The sequence below is a fragment of the Hyaena hyaena genome, unplaced genomic scaffold (assembly GCF_003009895.1).
Source record: "Hyaena hyaena isolate Hyena2069 unplaced genomic scaffold, ASM300989v1 scaffold_1677, whole genome shotgun sequence".
Lineage (NCBI taxonomy): Eukaryota > Metazoa > Chordata > Mammalia > Carnivora > Hyaenidae > Hyaena > Hyaena hyaena.
The window spans coordinates 141,997-169,201 of NW_024082310.1; the positions used below are offsets into that span (position 1 = coordinate 141,997).

The following is a 27,205-nucleotide window of genomic DNA, read 5'->3' on the forward strand; positions in this document are numbered from 1 at the left end:
GATGATCAGAGAATAGAATTTTTGACACTGAGATAGTAGAGGGTTGCAGTTATGTCTAGGGTATGACTGTGAAAATAAATGTCCTTCACCAGAAAGAAAACAAGATCTTTTGTGAAGAGGGCCAGATACTGAGAGGCGAGGATATTGGTAGAAGGATCATTAAAGTAGATATTAAATCATCAGTGATAAAGAACTTGTATGTAAAGGTTTCTATATGTTTGTTGTGCTTATACATGCATATATGTATACTGATAATCAATATAAGAATAAGTATACTTACCAAACCAGTTTTATTATCAAATTTATGTCTTGTAGAAAAAGAGCAACTATGAGACCGAAGAATTGAGTTGTAGCTTGGCTCTATCATTTGCCACTGAGCCCTAAGGTCTTGGTAAATTTAATTGCCTTTCTCAATTTTAGTTTCCTAAAATTCACTTTTTTCCTCTCTTTATATTTTTACTTAAATAAAATATATTTTATATATTTTATATATATTTATATATATATATATATAGGGGGGCTTTTTAAGTTTTTATTTTATTTCTATTTTTTAAGTTTATTTATTTTGAGACAGAGAAAGTGCACGCAATCAGAGGAGGGGCAGAGAGAAAGAGAGACAGAATTCCAAGCATGCTCTCCACTGTCAGCACAGAGCCCGATGACGGGCTCAAACTCACGAACCTTGAGATCATAACCTGAGCCAAGATCAAGAGTTGGCCACTTAACCAACCTCTTAAGTCAAAAATTTAAGATTTTATCTTAATTCCAGTCAGGTAACATAGAGTGTTATATTAGTTTCATGTGTATAATATGATTCAGTAAGTTTATACATCACTCAGTACTCATCACTACAAGTATACCCCTTAATCCCCATCACCTATTTAACCCATACCTCCACCATCTCCCCGCCAGTAGCCATCAGTTTGTTCTATATAATTGAGTCTGTTTCTTGATTGGGCTCTCTCCCTCTCTCTCTGCAACCAGGGCTCTGCAGGCCCCAAATTACATCTCTGCACTTCCTACCTTCCACGATGTGGCCCCCTCTCTCCCTCTAGTTGTGTAGTTTGTTCTGCCAGTCTTAAGATTGATTTCTTGGGTATTCAAAATGGTTTGATATTTATCTAGCTGTGTTTGAGGAGACAAGAAGCCTGGGGTCCTCCTACTCCTCCTACTACTCTGCCATCTTAGCTCCTCTGCAGCATTTTTTTATCTTATAAAAACAAAACTTATTTAAAATTATTATTTGAGTATTATAGAGTTTTCTAATTGTTTCATTTTAAATTATCACAATACACCGTGAACTATTTTATATTTACTAAATATTTTCCATTTATTTTTGCCCTCTCTTGTATGTGAGTTTTCTGTATCCAAGTGGCAGTAGAGAGTTATATGGTCCTCAAGTATTGATGAATTTGAGAATAGAAAATAGTCACTAGATTGTAGTTCCCCTTTTCTCATAGGAACAACAGCAAAAATGTTTCATTCAAATAAAATTATTTACAATTTCATTAAGAAAACATACAGTAAGGGGTACCTGGGTGGCTCAGTTGATTAAAGCATTTGACTTCAGCTCAGGTCATGATGTTGTGGTTCATGAGTTCAAGCCCTGTGTCAGGCTCTGTGCTAACATTTCAGAGCCTGGAACCTGCTTCAGATTCTGTGTCTCCCTCTCTCTCTGCCCCTCTCCCACTCATTTCTCTCTCTCTCTTTCTCTCTCTCTCAAAAATAAACATTAAAAATTTAAGACAATATATAGTAACCTCAATTAAGCTATGGCTTCAAATAAATATGAATGAGAAATTTAATGCTCTTAGGTGTAGTCTTTCATAGCAGTTCTCAGTGTGTAGTCCAAGGATCCTAGGAGTCCCTGAGACCTTTCTGTGAATCCATGAGATCAAAACTGTTTTCATAAGACTAAGACATTATTTTCATTATACACTATGTTGACATTTGCACAATGATGCAAAAGCAATGATGAGTGAAAGTACTAACACTTTAGCATGAATCAAAGCACTGGTACAAAGCTATCATAGCCATCATTTATATTCTTTACCACACCACACTCAGAGGGGTAAAAGCCAACTTTATTTAATGTCCTTGATGAATCACTAAAATTACTAACTTTATTAGATCTAGACCCTTGAGTATATATCTCTTTAATAATCTATAAAACAGAATAGAAAGTGGGCAGAAAGTGCTTCTTCCTCATACCAAGTATGATGGCTGTCTCCAGCAAAAGGACTTATAAGATCATTTGAATTGTGAGACTTTCCTAGCCACTTTTTTACATGGAACACCATTTTTACTTGAAAGAACTACTGACAAATTTTGGTTATTCTGTCTTGCATATTTGGCAGACAGTTTTTCAAAAGTGAAGAAAGTGAGTCTCTCACTTCAGGCAAGGTAAGTGTCAGTATTCATTGCCAAAGAACAAATGTAAACTTGCAAGTGAAAATCGGAATTTTTTTTTTCATTTATCGGTTTTCAATTCTGATGGGTAAATCTGGATAAATATAATCCACATAAACAAACTCTCTTGGATTTCTCAACTCTTAAGAGTATAATGATGTCCTGAGGCCATACATGTTTGAGTATTGGTGGCCTACTATACTACCTACCTTATAAGACATCTCGTAGTGAAAAGGTCAATTAATTTTCTTTTATAATTATTTGTTATTTATGTTCCACTTACCTTCTTTCATTGAGATTAATTCTAAATTGGGAATTAAGTACAACTCAGCCAGCTTAGCTGTATTTGTAGACTTACAGGTCCCAGTCTATATTCTTTCTATGTTTTTCCCTCTCTTAAAATATACCTCTCATATCAGAGACAACTTGATTTTCCTTTTCTCCCTCTTTACAACATAAACACTTAAATTTCTTTCACACTTATGCTTACTAAGACATTTTAGGCTTACCTAATAGAATTTTAATATCTTTATCAATAAGTCACATTGTCTAAAAACCTCACTAACTGTTACACAGTTGAACTTTTTGGCAATTAGAACTTTTAAGTTATAAAATTGAATTAAGGTATAACACCCAAAGACTTAACTTGTTTTACATTACAAATTACCACTTAAAACATTTTATTTTGTTTGTTTAAATTTCCTACCAGCAGCTTTTTCTTAAATACCTTTTGACCAGTGAAACACTTCCTCTCTTAATAATAGAAGACAGTGAGGGGCACCTGGGTGGCTCAGTCAGTTAAGCGTCCAACTTCAGCTCAGGTCATGATCTCATGGTTCATGGGTTCGAGCCCCGCATCGGGCTCTGTGCTGACAGCTAGCTCAGAGTCTAGAGCCTGCTTCACATTCTGTATCTCCCTCTCTCTCTGACCCTTCCCTGCTCACGCTCTCTCTCTCAGAAATAAATAAGACATTTAAAAATTTTTTTAAAAAGAATACAGTGGTTAACAATAAGGTAATAATGTATAGTAAAATGCATAATTTAAAACAAGAATCTCTGGAGGCTCCTGGGTGGCTCAGTTGGTTAAGCGACCGACTTCGGCTCAGGTCATGATCTCATGGCTTGTGGGTTCGAGCCTTGCGTCGGGCTCTGTGCTGTCTCAGAGCCTGGAGCTTGTTTTGGATTCTGTGTCTCCCTCTCTCTCTGACCCTCCCCTGTTTACACTGTCTCTCTCTCAGAAATAAATAAAAACATTAAAAATTATAAAAGAAAAAAGAAAAAAAAACAAGAATCTCAGTAATGTATGCTGTACTTTTAAAGAGGTCTCTAGACATATGAGAGTACCTTAGTAAAACCTTTTGAATACATACCAGAAAACAGGAGAACTGGAGCATGTTTAGGATATTATAATCAGTATGTTAAGGAGATTCAAAACCATACAATATAAAGCAAGTTGTAGAATTAGGTTATTTATTTGCCTAGAGGAAAGATACCCCAATGGAGAACTAAACAGTCTTCATATAGTTGAAGAATGTTCGTAGTAATGAAGGATAACTTCTTGTTTGTCCACGTAAGCAGTAGAACTAGAACTAGTAGGTAAAAGTAACAGAAAAGGGGGCGCTTGGGTGGCTCAGTCAGCTCAGGTTATTATTTCGCGGTTCGTGGGTTCGAGCCCCGTGTCGGGCTCTGTGCTAGTAGCTCAGAGCCTGGAGCCTGCTTCTGATTCTGTGTCTCCCTCTCTCTCTCTGCCCCTCCCCTACTCATGCTCTGTTTCTCTCTGTCTCAAATAATAAATAAACATAACCTTTTAAAAAAAAGTAACAGAAAGACATATTTCAGTTCAGCATAAGAACTTTCTGACAGAACTATCCCAAGCTGGAATGGGTTGCTTTAGAGTTTGTTACTTGTCAATGGAAAATATTTAGGGTTGGATTTGTATGCATGTTAGGCAGGCCTATATTGCATGGAGAATTCAGGAATTGGTTGGATGATTGCACCAGATGGCCTTTTAGATCTTTTATAACTCTTAGATCTTATGCTTAATAACCTTTCATTTTTATTTCTGAGTGTGATTTTTTTATGAGATGAAATTCAGCTGCAGGACATGACTTGTGGCAAAAGCAAAGCATGATGAATATCCTTGTATTCTTTACTAATAGATACTAGGTGTTTCAAATAGTACCACTTAAATATGTCTATACTGGAAAGACTGATTAACAAATTAATGAATCAGGGTTCTGGTTACATTTTTTGCTGTGAGTATAATGAAGTATGTCTCAAAAGCCAGGTACAAATCTGTATCTTTAACTAGAGGAAGGCATCTCTGAGAGCCCTTGCATTGGATCTTAAGGCACTAAGCACTCGGGTGAGCATTCCTTAGCCATTCTGTCATAGCTTTATAACTTCTTGACCTACCTACAATGTTTTTTTTTTCTATACATGTATTCAGCACTGATCATTTATATTAGTCACAAAAAGACCCTGATAAAACAACACTGGACAGTAGATAAATAGCAACCATTTATCTTTATGAATGTATTTTCTCATCCATGAAATGATATTTAACAGCTACCTTACCTTTCAAACTTATGAGATAATGTATATAATCATAGTTTGTAAACACTAGAGAGTTTTTGAAATACAGTGAATTATAATTATGATAAGTTTATTTGAGTGATTGTAGTCTCAGGTAAAATTTCAATATAAAAGTGTTGACTGTGTGCATGGGTTCTATCAGTGAAATTCAAATGTAATTATAAAAATTTAAACAAATATTTGTCACAGAGATTGTAAACAAAGCTCTGGCTTTGGATGTATAAATAGAAATTGGTATTATTGACTTTCTTGTTTTTCTTGGCTAGGGACATTCCCAATGCAAAGTCAGACTTTGTATACAGATCCACAGTCCCTTATTCACAATTTAGATTTTTTAAAATTTTTTTGAAAATCTAAAATGTTTCATAATTAACCTTGGTGTCAAACCCTGACCTAACATGAACTGGCTTGGCAGCAAACCCTAGAAATGTGAGGTATTATTTATTTATCCATTAGGTGTGAATAATCATGTTTCATTGCATGTTTCATAATGTATTTGATTAGAGGTTGCTACTCCAGATCCCAATGGAAGTATTATATGATATTTGTTTTATACTCCCATATTGCCTTTCTAATATCTGAAAAAATTCTGAAATTGAAAAGATGCCCTGCTACCACTCAAGCATTTCTCTTAAGGTATTGTGGTAGCATTTGCATAGTCCCATCTTTAGTTGCACTCCCAGTGCACATCTAGCTGTTTTAAAAATCAGTAGAGACTACTTGATATACAAAGAAATATTAGAAGAGCAGAGCTTTATACTGTGTCACAATAACTTTATGTTGTTTAAAATATTCTAACTTCTTACCAAAGATCTTTTGATACATTCAGTTTGTTCTTACTCATTTCCTTTGCCAAAGTGATACTAAATGGATATTGGCATCTGGATTTTTGATATTAAAATTGTTGACCAAATGTAATCTTTGAGCTTACTCCAGTGAGTATTTGTTTTTAAGGGCCAGTCAACCTGAGTAAGTGAAACAAAAAGACAAAAATATATATTAAAATCGGACTGAAATGGCCACTCTAAAATATAGAGTAGCTTTTAAAATACAGCAACATTTTACTGTTAAAAGAAGGTGAAGTGAAAAATCATAGGGAAGTCAGGCTGAACTTGCCACTCTAAAATATAGTGTAGCTTTTAAAATATACCAATATTTTACTGGTAAAAGAAGGTAAAGTGAAAAATCCTAGGGAAACTGTCCTTCATCCTGATAAGCCCACCAGGAAGGAGATGTTAGTGCTTTTTATCTAAGTAGCTTAAGCTAATGACAGCTTTTATTCAGGATAGATGTCAGTGGTCAAGGTTGTATCCACCTTCAGATATTGTTTTTTATCTGAAAAACAATTTGTAGAAATTGGGATAATGAACACTGAATATGGTATAGACAGTGAAAAAGCATTCTTAAATGGGTTTCTGAAAATAAGCTGCTAGTAACCAAATTGGGAATTGTAACCTTTGGAGTGAATGAGACTTAAATCAGATATTTGGATCCCTAAACAGCTATTAGTGATTGACTTTTGTTTTGTCTTTTTATTTTCCCCAAGACTCCTTCCATCACCTTATTCACTGTTACATGTACTGTTTTGTTTTATTACTACATTGTTTTAATTTTTAAAATTCTACTTAAAACTGCCTCCCCAGACTTGTCACCGTTGATTTCTTAGTTAATTCTGGGTTATTTTATCTATTACTCTACTCATTAATTTATTTGTATATTTTTTTCCCTGTTTTTATCACCTGGATCTTAGGCCTTCTGATATTCTTTACATTTTTTTTTTTTCTGAGTGAGAATTACATGATTTAATTAAAGCACTGACACATTATGAGCATTATATAGTTTTATTTATTATTACCATTTAATTACGTGTTTAAATATTCTACACTCAAAAAGTTAAAATCTTAAAATTTGTATTCAGTATTACATATGAAATGTCATGCAATTTATGTATTTTTCCTTTAGAACAGATATATTTTCCTATTCAAATTAAGCTCTGATTTAACAGTATCTCTTTCATGTACATGATGTATATTGTTACATGCTATTAAAATTTTTTTCTTCTTCCTTTGATATATATTTTAGTGCCAGGAAAAAATTGCAAGTATCTTGTTTCATCTTTGGCCCTTCCAAAGTGAACTTATTCCCTTCTGCATTTCACGCAAAATGACTACATGGACTATACAAAACATCTCCTTTGGATCATTGGCTTTGACAGATATTTCCTATCCATAATCTGTTTGCCTATCTTCTCAATTTTGATATTTTTATTAAAAATAAAATTAAAATTTATTTAAAAAGTTATGGGATGATTTCTATAAGCTGGTCATACTATAATAAGACATTATGTTAGAATCTCTGTCTTTTAAAATGGTTTTAATTTTTGGCTTTCAGGACAATTAAAAATATAAACAAACAAAAATATAAACAAGCACAAGAAAGTGTATTTATGGATTGGGGCAGAGTGGGAAGGAAATGATAAGATTTCTCTGGAATTATACGCAGAGGTTTAACCTGGGGGAAGGAACCTTCCGTGTATCATGCTTTTAAATCCAGAGCTATTTCTCATTGAGGCTTTTGTATTGTTTTCTCTAGGTGTCCGGCATGTTGATCTTTTTTCATAAATTTCCTTAATGTTTATTTTTTTTTAATTTTTTAATGTTTTATTTATTTCTAGGAGAGAGAGAGAGAGACAGCATGAGCAGGGGAGGGTCAGAGAGCGAGGGAGTGACAGACTCTGAAACAGGCTCCAGGCTCTGAGCTGGCAGTCAGCACAGAGCCCGACGTGGGGTGGAACCCACGAACCGCAAGATCATGACCTAAGCAAAAGTCGGACGTTTAACCGACTAAGCCACCCAGGCGCCCCTCCTTAATGTTTATTTTTGAGAGAAAGAGAGCATTTGCTAATCAACTACAATACTTTGTAACTGTTCAAGGATTTTTAAAATAATGTTCATTTGGGAGATAAAAATTAAGTAGACAATATATCCTCAAAGTATGTATTTCAGAAATTACAACTTAATTTTGACTTCACATATAGATAGTTACAATAAAATAAAAATATTTGGCTGTGTGTGTGTATGTATATCTCTGTATGAGTTATCAATTTGTCTTTATTATTTTTATTAAAGTTAAAGTAACTTAGGAATGCATTTTTATTTTTATTTATTTATTTATTTTATTTCTAGGAGAGAGAGAGAGAGCGTGAGCAGGGGAGGGTCAGAGAGAGAGGGAGATACAGACTCTGAAATAGGCTCCAGGCTCTGAGCTGGCAGTCAGCACAGAGCCCGACACTGGGCTCGAACCCACGAACCACAAGATCATGACCTAAGCGAAAGTCGGACGCTTAACCGACTAAGCCACCCAGGCACCCCAATGCATTTTTAATGTTTAAAATATCTTGTGTAGCATTGGATTCTTTTGAGATTTCAGAATTAGAATTTCCTGATTGTCATAGACTCTGGGTCTGGAGTTCTCTCTTGTCCAGCAAAAAAGTGGGATGCAGGATTAAAAATGCAAGAGAGGGTAATGTCTGGGAGGAGACAAGAGCCCAGAGTAAGGGTCCTTGCTCTGTTTTTATTAGGATCAGAAGGCTTACAAATGTGATGATAGACGTGTACAAAGAGATAATGAAATCATGAACATTAACTCATAGGCAAGAGGGAAAGAAGGTTTTAAAGATATGTGGTGTTAGAGGTTTGGGTCAATACAAAACAAAATCCTGGTGGTGGAAGGTTGTTTACACCAGATGTGAGGTGCCACCTCTGTTTACCTAAACTGGCCTAGGGGACAAGAAAGAGCATGCTACCTCTGGATCAGCAAGGTACCTTTCTTTTGCTAATTAGCTCCACTCTGGGCAACTTCTCCTTGCTATGGTCTATAGCCCTATTTACCTGTTTACCTAATTTGGTTCTTTCTTCCTGTGAAAGCAGCTTTCTGCTATTGTACTAAATTGGGAGGGCATTTCCGCCCTAATTACCTAATCTTGTTTACCTCATCTTGGATGTTTTCATCCTGAGATTCCCTATTCTTATACCTTTGTCCTCTACTGGAGGCCTTTGCCCCATTTACCCAATATAATTTACCTCATTTTTTTTACCCAAACTTGGGTGTGTACATCCTCTAACTTTCTAATTCTTTATGCCTTGTTAACCCATTGGTGCAAGCTCAGGGAATTCCTAAGCTTTTTCCCCACACATTATATAAATTTCTCATTTAAAAATATTTTTATAAAAGCATTAATGATGCAACAGTAATATTCTTGGTCTCCTGGCAACAGTATCCATTGTGTTGTGGCAAGTGAGTTGCTGAGAATGTGGAGAGATCATTTGATGGGGAACTCTGGAGAAGAAAGTTAATCTTCAGAGTAGTAGTGTTGTTAAATTCAAAAAAGTGTGCTACCAAAACACACGGTGAGAAATCTCATAAAATGGGAGTTTTGTTATTTTTCCTTTTAGTTTCTGTTATCAGTAGACATTGAAATTGACATTGGGATTACATTTCATGTGAAAACTTACTTTACTCAACTAAAATAGGCACTGAATTTCTTAGAAAATTAGCCATTTTATTACTAATTGTGTCTATAATTATAGCTGTGGTAAAATAGAACTCAGTTAATGTGATGAAAAAGGTATCAGTAATTATTTTTATATTTGTTCTCTGTTCTTATGTCAATGATAATAGATAAGAGACAAAATATAACTGATATGTTGTTGTAGTATTAAGATTGTGTTTATTCACAACTCCAGGGTAAGGGAATTACACCTGTCTCCAGATTAATTGACTAACAATTTACATTTCAATAAATAGCCAGATAGTGAATGAATTTGAAAAATTTAACTTCACACATTTCTAAAGTGAAGTATTAAAGTCTGTGCCTCACTTTCTTTTTTAGATATCAAGTGTGTTTACTACATACCAGTGAAAGAATATTACAGCCAGGTAATCAAGTATATTTATATATATATTTTTTATCTATAATCCTGATATAGGATTTATTTTTCCTTTCAAGATTTATTTTTCCTTCTATAAACCACCCATTAGTTATCTCTTTTATATAGTCTTGAGGTATCTTAAAAGTGAACTTTGTTTTATGCTAGTAGAAAAATTTAATGGAAATAAAGTGTGGAAAAAATAATCAGATTAATACATTTAATATTACTAATGATAAACAATGGATTTCATTAAGGAAATTCTATTTTTTAAAAAAGAAATAAGACAAATGGGTAAAGGGAAAAAAGGAGAAAGAGAGGGTTATAAATCAAGAAACAGACTCTTTTTTTTTTTAAACAGACTCTTAACTAGAGAACAAACTGCTGATTACCAGAGAGGAGGTGGGTTGGGGAATGTGTGAATTAGGTGATGGAGATTAAGGGGTGTACTTGTGATGAACACTGGGTGATGTATGGAATTGTTGCATCATTATATTTTCACTGTATGTTAAATATACTGGAATTAAAATTAATAATCAGATTAATACATTTAATATTACGGATTATAAACCTAGTGGATTTCATTAAGGCAATTCTACTTTAAATTATCAAAGACTGCATTTTTAAATTGTCTCTAAAAAAAATGCCACCCAGGGGAGCCTGGGTTGCTCAGTTAGTTAAGCCTCAGACTTTGGCTCAGGTCATGATCTCATGGCTAATGAGTTTGAGTCCCAGGTTGGGCTCTGTGCTGACCACTCAGAGCCTGGAGCCTGCTTCGGATTCTGTGTCTCCCTCTCTCTCTGCCCCTACCCTGCTTATTCTCTATCCCTCAAAAATAAATAAATGTTTAAAAAAAGAAGTTTTAAAAATACCATTTGCTGTTTTCTCTTGTTAGAAGTAGCTATAGATATGGGAGAAAATGACCTATATTTCTAACCAAACCAAGAGATGAAGGTATTTTTTAAAATGTTTGTTTCTTTTTGAGAGAGCGAGCATGCGTGGTGGAGGAGCAGAAAGAGGGGGACATAGGATCTGAAGTGGGCCCTGCACTGACAGCAGCAAGCCCAATGTAGTGCTCTACCTCATGAACAGTGAGCCCAATGCAAGGCTTAAACTCACAAACAGTGAGATCATGACCTCAGCTGAAGTCAGATGCTTAACCGACTGAGTCACCCAGGTGCCTCCAGGGTCAGAAGGTATTAAGTGAGAGGGAAGTCCTCATGATGGAGAAAGTTAAGGAAAAAAAGACACTAGGGGGAAAATCCACTTGTTTCAGAAAAACTACCCTCTGAGAGTGTGTTTATGTTGGCAATGATTGAAGAGGTATAGGAAGTAGGAAGGTATTGGTAGGTGTGTATGTTGGGAAAAGATGTCAGACAGTATTTGCGGAGATAATAGGAAATTAATTTTCCATGTGGGGAGGGAGAAAAAGTAGTAGTAGTATTTCACTGGACAAAGTTCAGCACTAAAGGAAAAAGGAAAGTAATGAAAAGATCACTGGCGTGGGGCAGGTAGAACCCATATGACTTAACACTATGGGTCACCTTAAATTGTGTGCCTATAGGTTGCCATAGAAATGGTCTTACACTACAAGGGGGATGAACCTGGGAGGAAGGGAAGTTTGTAGAGTGGGTGAGTGGGACTAGAGGGGTCTGTTGGGGAAATACTGTCAGTACCCACTTGCCCTTGGACAGCAGCAGCTTAGAGGTCCTGGCAGCTGATACAAGTGCTTGCTTTCTGTGCATTTCCTTAATTTCTTTCTTTCCTTCTCCCTTTATTCCTTTCCTTTTGTTTTAATTTCTACATTTCTCTTTCTTTCTCTTTGGCCACCCTTCTCCTTCTTTGTGCTTATCAGTAGGCCCCCTCCCAAGACTCATTCTAGCATGATATCCCTGCCCCCCTCCAGTTGTCTGGGGAGATTTGAAGAGACCAACACTTGGTGAAGTGAGTTCTTATGGCCAAGAAAGATCTGTGAAGGGAGAAGGGGAAACAGATTAACAGATTTTTTTTTTTAATACTGAGGCTTTTTCCTCAAGCATTTTAGCGAGTTCCTGCTTTCCTCCTTCTTCATATAGTGTTCCTGAGTCATGTAGATGGTATATATGTTGTTGGCTATAATTATGGAGGCCGCTTTAGTCTCCAGAGAATCTTTGATCCATGTGTGTTGACAAAGTTAACCACAAAGAGGCAACAGATCTGGAATGACTTGTAGAATGCTTACCTGGTTACTGGGTTTATTGTGAGAGTCATGGTGAGCTGAACAGGGTCAGTGTAAAGGGGATGGAGCTTTGATCTCACTAGGTAGCTCTAGCTCACAGTTTGCCCAGAAGCCTGTTGTACTTCAGAGTCTTCTCTGTAATCTCTCCACCCTGTCATTCCCTCCAATGGGAAACAAAGTTCTCTCTGGCCACCTCCCCTCTTTGAGGTTAATGACAGTTTGGAGATGCAGCAACTCTGTGTACCAGGTACATTAGAAGCAAAAGAAGCCTGACTTGGTTGAATTTGCATAGCTATCAGCCTTTATCAGCCACTTATATAAGGAGCAGAGGGAAAGAGAAAGAAAGAAAAATGTTACTGAGAGCTCTCTCACTTCCCACTGTAAGGGATTGGCACTAAGCCTGAAAGGATTTGGGAGATAATTTCCTTAGAAGACTGCACACTTTTAACACTTTGAAGAAACAAGTAACATCCACAGCAACATAAAAAATATAAACAAACACAAGAAAGTGTATTTATGGATTGAGGTAGAGTGGGAAGGAAATGATAAAATTTCTCTGGAATTAGAGGCAAAGGTTTAACCTGGGAGAAGGTAGCTCCTTTGTAAGCTGAGCATCATGCTTTTAAATCCAGAGCTATTTCTCACTGAGGCTTTTGTATTGTTTTCTCTAGGTGTCTGACATGTTGATCTTTTTAATAATTTTTTAATGTTTATTTTTGAGATAAAGAGACAGAGCGTGAGTGGGGGAAGAGAGGAGAGAGAGAGAAATATAGAATCCAAAACAGGTTCCAGGCTCTGAGTTGTCAGCACAGAGCCCAACATGGGACTCAAACCTATGAACCACGAGATTGTGACCTGAGCTGAAGTTGGACGCTTAACTGACTGAACCACCCAGGCACCTCTGGCATGTTTATATTAATTATTCAAATGCACCTTTTCTCTGAGCTTTTTTAATCAAAAACCCTCTTTTAGTATGGTTCTATCCATATGTAAGAATTTCAAGAACAAGTTATTTCCCTATTCATCAGTGACAGAAAACCAGGAATTCTTGTAAATTTTCAGTAAGAACAGTACTAGAATGAAAATTGGAGCTAAGCATAGTGTTTGAAAAGAGAGAGTCATAGCACGTATAGGAGGACTAGGAGGAACTTAACAGAGGACCAATCGGGAGAAGAAGGGGGGAAATGGTGGGGGAAAGGGAGAGAGGCAAACCATGAGAGACTCTTGAATGCTGACAAAAACTGAGGACTGATGGATGTGGGGGGGAGGGGGGATGGGCATGGAGGAGGGCACTTGTGGGGATGAGCACTGGGTGTTATGTGGAAACTAATTTGACAATAAACTATTTGTAAAAAAAAAAGAAAAGAAAAGAAAAGAGAGAGTCATAAAGTGAAGAGAATAACAGACTGGGATATGAATAACACTAAAATAGAATCTACCTACCTGCCTTTTTGTGGATATGAATAGAAACTAGAAACCTTGAACACTTGCTATCATCTTTTGGTACAGGAGAAATTGACATTTTTCTACCTCTTCGTCCATGTCCCAAGCCCATTTTTTTTGTTATTGTTTATTTTTGAGAGAGAGGGAGAGAATACCAAGCAGGCTCTGAACTGTCACAACAGAGCCCGATGTGGGGCTCAAACTCACAAACTATAAGATCATGACCAAGAGTCAGACTCTCAACCAACTGATCCACCCAGGTACACCCCCAAGCATAATTTTAAGTCCAATGACAGCTCTGAACACTTTGCTACTTCTAATAGTTGAAAATGAAGTTATCACACATTTTTAACATAATTAAAAACATTTTTTTAATTTAATAAAATTTTAAAATAAACACCTGTTTCTTAAGTTTCATCATTATCTGAGGTACATTTGTAAGAGGCTATAAATTTGGAAAATGAATTCATTTGTTTCATTAATAGAATTCTGGGCAAAAGAAATAGTTTTGTGAAGTAATGTAAATTGGAACTGTTGTAACATCAGTGTGATGAGATTTATTCTTCAGAACTAAATTTGAAAATGACTAATGCTAAAAGTGAACTGATAGTAAGAAGTCTCTTCTGAATCTTTAAATGCGATAGACTAGTAACATCAACAGTGCATTATGGCATAAATAATATAGTGTTTTGCAATATAAGATTTGCTCTAAGACTTAAACATTGTGGTCGATCATACAAAAATTGCATACACACAATAATGGAAGCTTCATATAAGGATTCTAAATTAGATTATAAACAAATATTAGAATTTTATCTATATTAAAAACTTTGTGAATACACAGCTTCCCTTTTATTTTATTTTTTAAAATTTTATTTATTTCTGAGAGAGACAGGGTGAGCAGGGGAGGGTCAGAGAGGGAGGGAGATACAGAATCTAAAGCAGACTCTAGGCTCTGAGGTAGCTGTCAGCACAGAGCCCAACTCTGGTCTCAAACCCACGAACCATGAGATCATGGCCTGAGCTGAAGTCGGACGTTTAACCGACTGAGCCACCCAGGCACCCCAGCACAGCTTCCCTTTTAAATGTTTATACTTTTTCTTTTAAAACATTCATCCTTTGCTAGATTTCACCTGAAATATGTTTTAAGATTTCTTTGTAATTAAATCTTTTGAATGTAATGGGCTCACAGAAAAGTTCACAAAGATGAACAGGCAAATATTTTATTATAATCAATGAATTTTAGTCAAGATATTTATTTTTAACAGATTATAAAATAGCTGCCTATTTAGATAGATAAATATATTGTGATTATGATGTTTAAAAAAAGAATTGTATGGGTTGTCCACAGAGCTTAATGTTAGTACTCATTATTAAGAGGGCAATGGAATATTATCCAGCGATAAAAAGAATGAAATCTTCCCACATGGAATGACATGGATGGAGCTAGAGACTATAATGCTAAGTGAAATAAGTCAGTCATAGAAACATAATACCATCTGATTTTACTTATGTGGAATTTAAGGAAAAAAAGAGCAAAGAAAAAAAAGAGAGAGACAACCAAGAAACAGACTCTTAACTATTGAGAACAAACTGATGGTTCCTAGAGAGGAGGTTGTGGAGGAATGAGTGAAATAGCTGATGGGGATTAGGGAGTGTTCTTGTCTTGATGAGCTCTGAGTAATGTATGGAACTGTTGAATCACAATATTGTACACCTGAAACTAATATAACACTTTATATAAACTATACTGGAATTAAAAGAATAAAAATAAATAAAAAGAGAACAAAGTTACTTTAAAATACTTTGCATCTAAAATTAGACTCTCGGGGACAGGGGGCAACATGGCAGAGAAGTAGGGAACTCTGTACATTGCACTCGCCCCCATATCTCGCACGGAGAAGGCCTAAAGCCATAGGAACCCTTACAGAATCCAGGAGTTTGGGAGGAAAAGGAGACAAGAGTCCGTTGAGAAAACCTTCTAGCGTGAATGCGAACTGGGGAAGATAAAATCAGGCCTGGACCAAAGACACAGAGGGACGGGGGCTATTCCCATCTGCGGGGAGTTTAGAGAGGAAAGAGAGTGGCAGAAACTGCTCAAGACACTGTCCCTGTCGCTAAGGATCAGAAAACCCTCTGCTCAGGACACAGAGGGACCCGGTTTCCTGCTCTCCAGCTGACCCTAGGATGAAACTGCTCCTCGCTCGCCAATCCGACCTGGAGGAGAAGGGAGCAGCAGCTTCTGACTCAACCCCCAGGGGGAAGGCAAAAGGCTTGGGACTGCCCTGAGGGGATCTCCTGCGAGTTTGTGTTTCTGGCAGTTTCAGTGGGGCGTGAGGACTGGGATCTGGAAATGAGGCTTGGCCTGGGATATAAAGCATGGCCCACCTTGGCTGCGCCCCTGGCACAGGGAGTATAAAGACCTAAAAAATTGAGTTGCAGCGATTGGTTCAAGAAAGGACTGGAGCACCGCCACTCTTCTCCCCACAACCGCCAAGTAGGACTCCCTCTGGACGCATTGGATCAAACCACGCCCATCCCTGCTAGAGAACAGCAGTCTTCCTTTCCTTTTTTTTTTTTTTTTTTTCCTACCTGAGCCCATGCAAGACCAATTCTGGTCACTGGCTTGCTTAAACAGTCACGTTTAATCCATTCTCCAGGTGTAAATTCTACACCTACCTAAATTTTCATCTCTTTATCTCTGGAGTAATCAGAGTATATAGTTTCTCTGGATAACACCATCGTCATTTCTTTCGCCTCTTCAACCATATTCCACTCTTTCGCTCCTTGAAAACAGCTTCTTAGTCCTACTGCCTGCTCATTTCATTTCCAATTTCGGCTCATCCCAGCCCTGTCATTTCTCTCTTTCTTTATGCTCTTCCACCAGCACTGCATACACCCGGCTATTTAATTGTAGCTGGGAATCTCTTTATATGATTTAACTGTTCTTTGTCTATTGGGTTTCGTCTTTTTTCCTTTTCTTCTTTTTTTTCTTTTTTTATGTATTTTTCTTTTTTCTTTTTTTCTTTTTTTTAAAAAAATTTTAATGTTTTATTTATTTCTAGGAGAGAGAGAGAGAGAGAGACAGCGTGAGCAGGGGAGGGTCAGAAAGAAAGGGAGTCACAGACTGAAATAGGCTCCAGGCTCTGAGCTGGCAGTCAGCACAGAGCCTGACGCGGGGCTCGAACCCACGAACCGCGAGATCATGACCTAAGCGAAAGTCGGACGCTTAACCGACTAAGCCACCCAGGCGCCCCTGTATTTTTATTTTTCATTATTCGCCTTCCCTCTTCCATCTTTTCTCTTTACTTTTTCGTTTTCTCTTTCGGTTTGCGTGTTGGATTTGTCGGTGCATTTGTGAGCCTTTGTTTCCTGTCTCACATTCAGGTCCTTTATCCATTTTGAGTTTATTTTTGTGTATGGTGTGAGAAAACGATCTAGTTTCATTCTTCTGCATGTTGCTGTCCAGGTCTCCCAACACCGTCTGTTAAAGAGGCTGTCTTTTTTCCATTGGATACTCGTTCCTGCTTTGTCAAAGATTCATTGGCTGTATACTTTTGGGCCCAACGCTGAGTTCTCAATTCTATTCCATTGATCTATGAGTCTGTTTTTGTGCCAATACCATACTATCTTCATGATGACAGCTTTGTAGTAGAGGCTAAGGTCTGGGATGGTGATGTCTCCCATTTTGGTTTTCTTCTTCAATATTACTTTGGCTATTCAGGGTCTTTTGTGGTTCTATACAAATTTTAGGATAGTTTCTTCTAGTTTTGAGAAAAATGCGGGTGCAATTTTGATTGAGATTGCCTTGAATGTGTAGATTGCTTTGGGTAGTAATGACATTTTAACTATATTTATTCTTCCAATCCATGAGCATGGAATGTTTTTCCATTTCTTTGTGTCTTCTTCAATTTCCTTCATAAGTTTTCTATAGTTTTCATCATACAGATCTCTTGTATCCTTGGTTAGGTTTATTCCTAGGTATTTTATGGTTTTTTGTGCAATTGTGAATGGGATCAGTTTCTTGATTTCTCTTTCTGTTGCTTCATTGTTGGTGTATAAAAATGCAAAAGATTTCTATAAGTTGATTTTGTACCCTGCAACTTAGCTAAATTCTTGGATCAGTTCTAGTAGGCTTCTGGTGGAGTCTGTCAGATTTTCTATGTAGACTATCATGTCATCTGCGAAAAGTGAAAGTTTGACTTCTTCTTTGCTAATTCTGATGCCTTTTCCTTCCTTTTGTTGTCTGATGGCTGATGCTAGGACTTTCATGACTATATTAAACAACAGTGGTGAGAGTGGACATCCCTGTCGTGTTCCTGATCTCGGGGAAAGCTCTCAGTTTTTCCCCGTTGAGGATGATGTTAGCTGAAGGCTTCTCAAAGATGGCTTTTATGATGTTTAAGTAAGTTCCTTTTATCCCTACTTTCTCGAGGGTCTTTCTTAAGAAACGATGCTGTATCTAGTCTAATGCTTCTTCTGCATCTATCAACAGAATCATATGGTTTTATCTTTTCTTTTGTTGATGTGATGTATCACTTTGATTGATTTGCAAATATTGAACCAACCCTGTAACCCATGAATGAATCCCACTTGATCTTGGTGGATGATTCTTTTATGTGCTGCTGGATTCAATTTGCAAGTATCTTGTTGAGGATTTTTGCATCTGTATTCATCAAGGATATTGGCCTGTAGTTCTCTATTTTTGCTGGGTCTCTGGCTTGGGAATCAAAGTGATGCTGACTTAATAAAATGAAGTTCGGAAGTTTTCCTTCGATTTCTATTTTTTGGAATACCTTGAGAAGAATGGGTATTAACACTGTTTTAAATGTGTGGATGAATTCCCCAGTGAAGCCATCTGGCCCAGGTATTTTATTTGTTGGGAGATTTTTGATAACTGATTTGATTTCTTCACTAGTTATGGGTCTGTTCAGGTGTTCTATCTCTTCCCGTGTGAATTTTGGTGTGTGTGTGTGTGTGTGTGTGTGTGTGTGTGTAGGAATTTGTCCATTTCTTCTAAGTTGTCCATTTTTTGTCATACAAGTTTTTCATAGTATTCCCTGATATTTGTTTGTATTCCTGAGGGGTTGGTTGTAATAAGTCCATTTTCTTCATGATTTTGTCGATTTGAATGCTCTTTCTTTTCTTTTTGAGAAGCCTTGCTAGAGGTTTGTCAATTTTGTTTATTTTTTCAAAAAATGAACTCTTGGTTTCATTCATCTGTTCAACTGTTTCTTTGGTTTCTATATTGTTTATTTCTGCCCTGATTTTTATTACTTCCCTTCTTCTACTGGGTTTGGGGTGTTCTGTACTTTCCTCTTAGTGCTGCCTTTGCCGCATCCCATAGCATTTCGATTGTTCTATTTTCAGTTTCATTTTTTCCCATATATTTTTAAATTTCTTCTCTAATTGCCTGATTGGCCCATTCATTCTTTAGTAGACTGTTCTTTAACCTCCATGTTTTTGGAGGTTTTCTAGACTTCTTCCTGTGATTGATTTCAACTTTTATATGATTGTGATCTGAACGTGTGCATGGTATGATCTCACTTCTTTTATATTTATTGAAGGCTGCTTTATGTCCCAGTATGTGATCTGTCTTGGGGAATGTGCCATGCGCACTTGGAAGAAAGTGAATTCCATGGCCTCAGAATGTGGAGTTCTAAATATATTAGTCAAATCCATCTGGTTCAATGTGTCATTCAAGTCCATTGTGTCTTTATTGATTTTCTGACTAGTTGATCTATCCATTGCTGTAAGTGGAGTATTATAGTCTCTGCTATTAGCACCTTCTTATCCATAAGAGTGTTTCTGTTTGTGATTAATTGTTTTATATATTTAGGTGCTTCCATATTCGATGTGTAGATATTTATAATTGTTAATTCTTCTTGATGGATAGACCCTGTAATTATTCTATAATGCGCTTCTTCATCCCTTGTTTCTGTCTTTACTTTAATGTCCAGTTTGTCTGATATAAGTATAGCTACTCCAGCTTTCTTTTGACTTCCTGTAGCATGATAGATATTTCTCCATCCCCTTACTTTCAATCTGAAGGTGTTTTCAGGTCTAAAATGAGTTTCTTGTAGACAGCAAATAGATGGAGTTTGTTTTTTTATCCATTCTGCTACCCTATGTCTTTTGATTGGAACATTTAGTCCATTTACATTCAGTGTTATTATTGAAATATGTGGGTTTATTTTTTTTTAATTTTTTAAATGTTTTATTTTTCTAGGAGAGAGAGAGAGAGACAGCATGAGCAGGGGAGGATCAGAGAGAGAGGGAGACACAGACTCTGAAACAGGCTCCAGGCTCTGAGCCGGCAGTCAGCAGAGAGCCCGGCGCGGGGCTCGAATCCATGAACTGCGAGATCATGACCTAAGCGAAAGTCGGACACTTAACCGACTAAGCCACCCAGGCACCCTGAAATATGTGGGTTTAGAATCATCATGTCTTTTGTGGGATTTATGCTTCTTGTGGTGTCTCTGGTATCTTGCATCCCTTGCAACATTTCCCTCAGAGAGTCCCCCTCAGGATTTCTTGTAGGGCTGGTGTAGTGGTGACAAATTCTTTCAAATTTTGTTTATTTGAAAAGGTTTTTATCTCTCCTTCTATTTTGAATGACAGGCTTGCTGGATAGAAGGTTCTTGGCTGCATATTTTTTCTGTTCATCACATTGAAGATCTCCTGCCATTCCTTTCTGGGCTGCCAAGTTTCAGTAGATAAGTCTGTTATCACTCTGATAGGTTTCCCTTTGTATGTTAGGGCCCTTTTCTCCCTGGCTGCTTTCAGAATTCTCTCTTTGTCCATATATTTAGCCAATTTCACTATGATATGTCATGCAGAAGATAGATTCAAGTTACATCTGAGGGGAGTTCTCTGTGCCTCTTGGATTTCAACGTCTAATTCCCTTCCCAAATTGGGGAAGTTCTCTGCTATAATATGTTCCAGGACTCCTTCAGTGCCTTTCCTTCTCTCTTCCAATTCTGGAATTCCTATGATATGGATAGTATTCTTTTTGATTGTATCGCTGAGTTCTTGAACTCTCCTTTCAGGTTCCTGGATCAGTTTATCTCTCTTTTTCTCAGCTTCCTATTTTTCTATAATTGTGTCTTCCAAATCACTTATTCTCCTTTCTGCCTCTTCAATCCGTGCATTGGACGTCTCCATTTTATTTTGCACCTCATTTATAGCATTTTTTAATTCATCATAACTATTTGTATGCTCCATAGTCTTTGTAGCAATAGTTTTTCTGATGTCTTCCATGCCTTTTTCAAGCCCAGCAATTAATTTTATGACTATTGTTCTAAATTCTTGTTCAGTTATGTTGTTGTTATCTGTTTTGAGCAATTCTTTAGCTGCCAATTCTTCCTGGAATTTCTTTGGAGGGGAGCTCTTCCGTTTCATCATTTTGGTTAGCTTTCTATCTCTTGTTAGTTTTAAAAGCTTCTTATGCACTCTTCACCTGTGAGTGCTGCTGTACCTAAGAAGGCTCTTTGATTTTCCAGGGCCTGTCCATTCAGAAAGTGTTCTTTGAATGGTGTCTTTTGGTCTCTCTTGTTGGGACCTTGGTTATTTTATTTTCCTACTCGTAGTGGTATTTGGGACTTTCCATCCTGTGTTATTTGGCTTGTTACTTGTGGTAGCCCTGGAAAAGGAAACAGACAGACAAACACACAGGGAACAAAGGCACACAGATGCACAGACAAATCCAACAAACACGCAAATCAAAAGGGAAAACAAAAAAGAAAAAAGGGACACATACAAGAAAAAAAGAAAAAAGGAAGGAGGGAAGGTGAATAATAAAAATAAAAATACATAAAAAAGAAAAAAGAAGAAAAGAAAAGGAAACAGAAAAAGCCCAATAGACCAAGGACAGTCTAAAGCATATAACGAGATTTCCTAGCTAGAAATAAATCACTGAGTGTATACCGTGCTGGTGGAAGAGCATAGCGAAAGAGAGTAATCACAAGTCGGGGAGTAAGCAAAATTGGAAATGAAATGATCAGGTAGAAGGAGTAAGAGGCTTATTTCAAAGAAGGAAAGAGTGGAATATGGTTGGAGAGTAGACGAAAGAAATGATGATGATGCTACTCAGAGAAACTATATAGTCTGATTACTCAAGAGAGAAAGAGATTAAAAGGTAGCAGTGGAGGTGTAGGATTTACATCTAGAGTATTGTTTAAATGTGATTGTTTAAGCAAGCCAGTGACCAGAATTAATCAGGGAAGTACATCCATGCTGGTCTTACCCCAGCTTCAGTAAAAAGGAAGCAGCAGGAGCAGCAGCAGCTGAAGAAGAAGAAGAAGAAGAAGAAGAAGAAGAAGAAGAAGAAGAAGAAGAAGAAAGAAGAAAGAAGAAAGAAGAAGAGGGCAGCTCTCTAGTGGGGATGGGCTTGGTTTGGTCCAGGCATCCTGCGGGTGTCCTGCCTTGGTGGTTGTGGGGAGAAAAGTGGCGGCACCCCAGTCCCTTCTCGAACCAAGCATTGCAACTCACTCTTTTGGGTGTGATCTCCCTGTGCCCAGGGTGTAGCCAATGTGGGCTGTGCTCTATAGCGCAAGCCAGGCCTCATTTCCAGATCTCAGTCCATGTGCTCCATTGAAATTGCCGGAAATATAAACTCGCAGGTGAGTCCCTGAAAGCCGTTTCAAACCTTTTGCCTCTTCCCTGGTGATCGAGCCCAGTTGATGCACAAGGGCGCAGCTTCAGAATCCACTGCGTCCCCTCCAGGTCAGGCTGGCAAATGAGGAGCAGTGTCACCCGTGGTCACCCGGGACCAGTGTGTCTCTCCTAGGGTCAGCTGGACAGTAGGAAACTAGGTCCCTCTGTGTCCCATCGACTGAAATATAAACTCGCGGATGAGTCCCTCAGAACAGTTTCAAGCTTCTCACCTCCCCCCTGGGGATCCAGCAGAGCCAGAAGCACAAAGGCGTGGCTGCCGCATCCCCTCCAAGTCAAGCTGGTGAGCAGTCGCCTGGGACGGGTCTCCTGGGACGAGTGCGTCCCACCTAGGGTCAGCTAGAGAGGAGGAAACCGGATCCCTCTGTGTCCGGAGTGGAAATTTTTCTCTCTCCAGCGACAGGGACAGTGACTTAAGCAGTTTTGCCCACTTTCTTTTTTCCCCTGCACTCACCACGGCTCCCAGCAAAGGGGATCCCCCCTCCCTCTGTGTCTTCGGTCCCGGCCCCATTTTATCTTTCCCAGTTCACACTCATGCTATAACATTTTCTCAGCGGACTCTGTCTCCTTTTCCTCCCAAATTCCTGGATTCTGTAAGGGTTCCTATGGCTTCAGGCCTTCTCCGTTTGAGAGATGGGGCAAGTGAGGTATGGAGCTCCCTACTTCTCCACCATCTTGCCTCTCCTCCCCAAAACACAGACTCTTAAACTGAGAGAACACAGAGAACAAACTGGTGGTTACCTGAGAAGTGAGTGGAGGGATCGGTAAAATAGGGGAAGGAGATGAAGAGTACACTTATTGTGGGCTCCTGGGTAGCTCAGTTGTTATGCATCGGACTTCAGCTCCAGTCATGATCTCATGGTTCATGAGTTTGAGTCCCTCACCAGGTGAACTCAAGCCCTGCTTCAGGTGAGCACAAGCCCTACTTCAGGTATAAAACACGAGTCCCACTTTGGGTGAGCCTTGCTTCTCTCTCTCTCTCTCTTTCTCTGCCCCTCACTCACTTGTCCCTTCTCTTTCTCTGTCTCTCAAAAAAAAAAAAGAGTACACTTATCATGATGAGTGATGAGTACTGAGTAATATATAGAATTGTTGAATCACTATATTGTACATCTGAAGCTAACAGACACTGTATATTAATTATACTGGAAACAAACAAGCAAATAAATAAACAGGAAAAGAAAAAAAAGATTCTACAGATGTCAAATAAGATGATAATATTTGCTCTAGTTCTACTAGGGAAATATACAACACTAAATTCTAAATATTGAGATTCTATTCTAATAGCTCCTTACATGGGAAAAATATGAATACTATCTTTACAAATCTGCCTTAAACTTTCATATGTTTTTAATTTCTGCAATTCAGAAAAGAAGCTTAAACCCAAAGCTACATCCATAATTAGCTTTGCTTATTTTCCTAGATTTATTTGCTTAGACAGCTTAGTAGAGTATTTGAAGATCCATTTAATAACTGTAATTATACCTAATTACATAATAGAATTATATTTAACAATTACATATATAGTATTTATACCTTTAAATTTCTTTTTAAAAAAATTTTAATATTTATTTTTTAGACAGAAAGAGACAGAGCATGAGCAGGGGAGGGGCAGAGAGAGAGAGGGAGACAAAGAATCCTAAACAGGCTCTGAGCTGTCAGCACAGAGCCTGATATGAGGCTCGAACCCATGAACTGTGAGATCATGACCTGAGCCGAAGTTGGACGCCTAGCTGACTGAGCCACCCAAGCACCCATATAACTTTAAATTTCTTAACAACACCAAACTGTAAAGTTTCCTGAGCATATCATACTGTTCATCTGCAGAAAACATTTTTTAAAGCTCAGGAATCTTATGGTTTTCCATAACCTTGCTCTCATTTTGGAGACAAATATGTAGTCTCATTTGTTTTTCATTTTATTTATTTAAATTTTTAAAATATTTATTATTTTTGAGAAAGAGAGGGGAGGGGCAGTGAAAGAGGGAGACACAGAATCCAAAGCAGGCTCCAGGCTCTAAGCTGTTAGCACAGAGCCCAATGCGGGGCTAGAAGCCACGAACCGTGAGATAGTGACCTGAACCAAATTTGGACGCTCAACCTACTGAACCACTCAGACACTCCTGGTATTCATTTTTCCCTGTTCTTCACTTTAAAGTGACACTTATTATTTCTTTCAACATTTCATTTTTTTAAGATTATTTATTAATTTTGAGAGAAAGAGAATGCACGAGCAGGGGAGGGGCAGAGAGAGAAGGAGAGTGAGAGAATCCCAAGCAGGCTCTGTGCTGTCAGTGCAAAGCCCAACGTGGGGCTTGATCTCAGAAACCTTAAGATCCTGACCTAAGCCAAAATCAAGAGTCAGACACTTAACCAACGGAGCCACCCAGGTGCTCCTCCTTCAACATTTCTTAAAGGGTTACTGGGCACATAGAAGAGATGATAAGATAGGTACTATACTTATCTTCAGGCAATTCAAGGAATTCATAACTTAATGGACTTCAGTAATCTTTAAAATGAGAGGAGTGATATATATGAAATCATATATATATATAATTCCTTATGTCTTTTGTATTAAGGATTCTATGTATTGCCTCTAAACATCATGCCTTCAGTCGGCTGGGTCTAACACACACTGATATGCTCTTTGATCTCACTTGAAATTAATGACAACTAATGTCAGTGATGTACTTTGGTTATTTCATGAAAAAAGTTATACCAAATACAATCATTATAGTATTTACATGAAGAAAGATTGAGAAAGGCCACCATCTTACATAACAAAATAATATTGTACACCTGAAATTAATATTACACTGTATGTTAACTAACTGGATTTAAATAAAACCTTTAAAAATAGATTTAAACACAATTGGGTACAGTGACAATTTACTTCCTAGTATTAGTTTTGTTTATGAGGAGTAAGTCTATTTTTAACTTTTTCGCATGCTTTAGGTATAACACTGATTTTGCGATGCTAACATTTCCTCTCAATATTTGCTTGCTTTCTAGTTGATCTACTGACCTTACAATGTCTGAAATCAGATTTAGCAATCTCACTTGGGATCAAGTTATAATACTGGATCAAGTGTTAGATGAAGTAATTCCAATTCATGGAAGAGGAAATTTTCCCACATTGGAGGTGAAACCAAAAGATATCATTCATGTTGTGAAAGATCAATTGATAGAACAAGGAATTATTGTTAAAGATTCCCGATTGAATGGTTCCACAGCAAGTTATATACTTGCAAGCCACAGTGGAATCAGCTATAAGGATCTAGATGTTATTTTTGGTGTTGAATTACCAAGTGATCAGGAATTTCAAGTTGTTAAGGATGCAGTTCTAGGTTGTCTACTTGACTTTTTACCAAAAGGTGTGAAAAAGGAAAAGATCACCCTAAAGACCATGAAAGAGGCTTATGTGCAGAAGATGGTCAAAGTTTGCAATATGCATGATCGTTGGAGTCTCATTTCTCTTTCAAACAACACTGGAAAAAATGTAGAGCTAAAATTTGTGAGTTCACTCAGACGACAGTTTGAATTTAGTGTTGATTCCTTTCAAATTATTTTGGATCCCATGTTAGAATTCTACAGTGACAAAAATGCTAGGCTAACCAAAGAATGTTATCCTGTTGTGGTAGCTGAAAGCATGTATGGAGACTTCCAAGAAGCAATAACACATTTGCAATACAAGCTTATATCTACTAGAAAACCTGAAGAGATTAGAGGTGGTGGCCTTCTGAAGTACAGCAACTTGCTGGTTCGTGATTTTAAGCCAGCTTGTGAAGCAGAAATCAAGACACTGGAACGTTACATGTGTTCTAGATTCTTCATTGATTTTCCTAATGTAGTAGAACAGCAAAAGAAGATTGAATCGTACCTCCGTAACCATTTCATAGGTGAAGAAAATAGCAAATATGACTACCTTATGACCTTGCGTGGAGTTGTGAATGAAAGCACTGTTTGCCTCATGGGTTATGAAAGAAGGCAGACACTCAATATGATCACCCTTATGGCTTTAAAAGTACTTGGAGAACAGAATATCCTACCCAATACAGACAATGTAACTTGCTTTTATCAGCCCGCTCCATACTTTGCTGCTGAGGGAGGGTACCCTAATTATTATGTAGCATATGGACCACCACTTATTTTCTTTCAACCATACCAACCACTGCACTTTCACGTGCCAAATGGTATGGTCTAAAACACACACACACACACACACACATACACACACACACACACACACACACACACCAGAAACTTTAATTAAACACCTCTTAAAAGAAAGTTTCCAAAATCCATAAAATTAAAATCTATTTTTATTTTTGTGCATTTATCTACTATTTTCCACCAACTATAACTTAAACCATGATAGTAAATACAATATCATCTATAAATTGACCACTTTAAATGATTTTTAAGTGTTACTAATTAGCTATATTAACTTTCAAATGCTATGGACCACTTAAAATGATTTTCAAATCTTACTAAGTCTTAGGTAAGACTCAAATTTGCTCTGACAAGTACATAACAGATGTCTGCATCTTTGATTAAAAGAGACGGATAGTTTCGAATTCAAAGGTACAGTAAGGACAAGTGCCAACATTTTTGTATTCAATCAATTCCTATGTTTCATTCACTTCATCATTTTTTTTTCTAGTGAATATTACCATTACTGAGTTTTCAATACTTTACAAAAATGCCTAATTTCAAAGACAATAGATTCAGAAGAGTTTAAAACTCTGGACTTTAAAGCACTTATTTTGTTTTTCGATTGAATTGGGTTAGATAAAAATCCTATTATGATTTGAAGGAACACTGAAAGTAGTTCTGAAAAACACTGGACATTAGCAGTTTGTCAATTGTCAAATAGTTAATGTTGTTAATCTGAAGAATGATACCAATCAGCTATAAAATCAATACAGCAATCAAAATTA

General features: G+C 37.3%; 1 protein-coding gene across 2 annotated transcripts in view; it reads left to right on the forward strand.

Moving 5' to 3' along the window:
* Positions 1-26,469, forward strand: part of TENT5D (terminal nucleotidyltransferase 5D) — a 67,928-nt gene extending 41,459 nt beyond the window's left edge. Inside the window, exons 1-3 of one of the 2 annotated variants that reach the window (XM_039224595.1) lie at positions 9,361-9,413; positions 9,896-9,942; positions 25,278-26,469. In XM_039224595.1, coding sequence (XP_039080526.1) covers positions 25,297-26,469 — 1,173 coding nt within the window. In that variant the 5' untranslated portion in view covers positions 9,361-9,413; positions 9,896-9,942; positions 25,278-25,296. Of the gene's footprint in view, positions 1-9,360; positions 9,414-9,895; positions 9,943-25,277 lie in introns of those variants that run through there. The other variant, XM_039224594.1, reaches the window with a different exon arrangement.
* Positions 26,470-27,205: the final 736 nt, after the last annotated feature.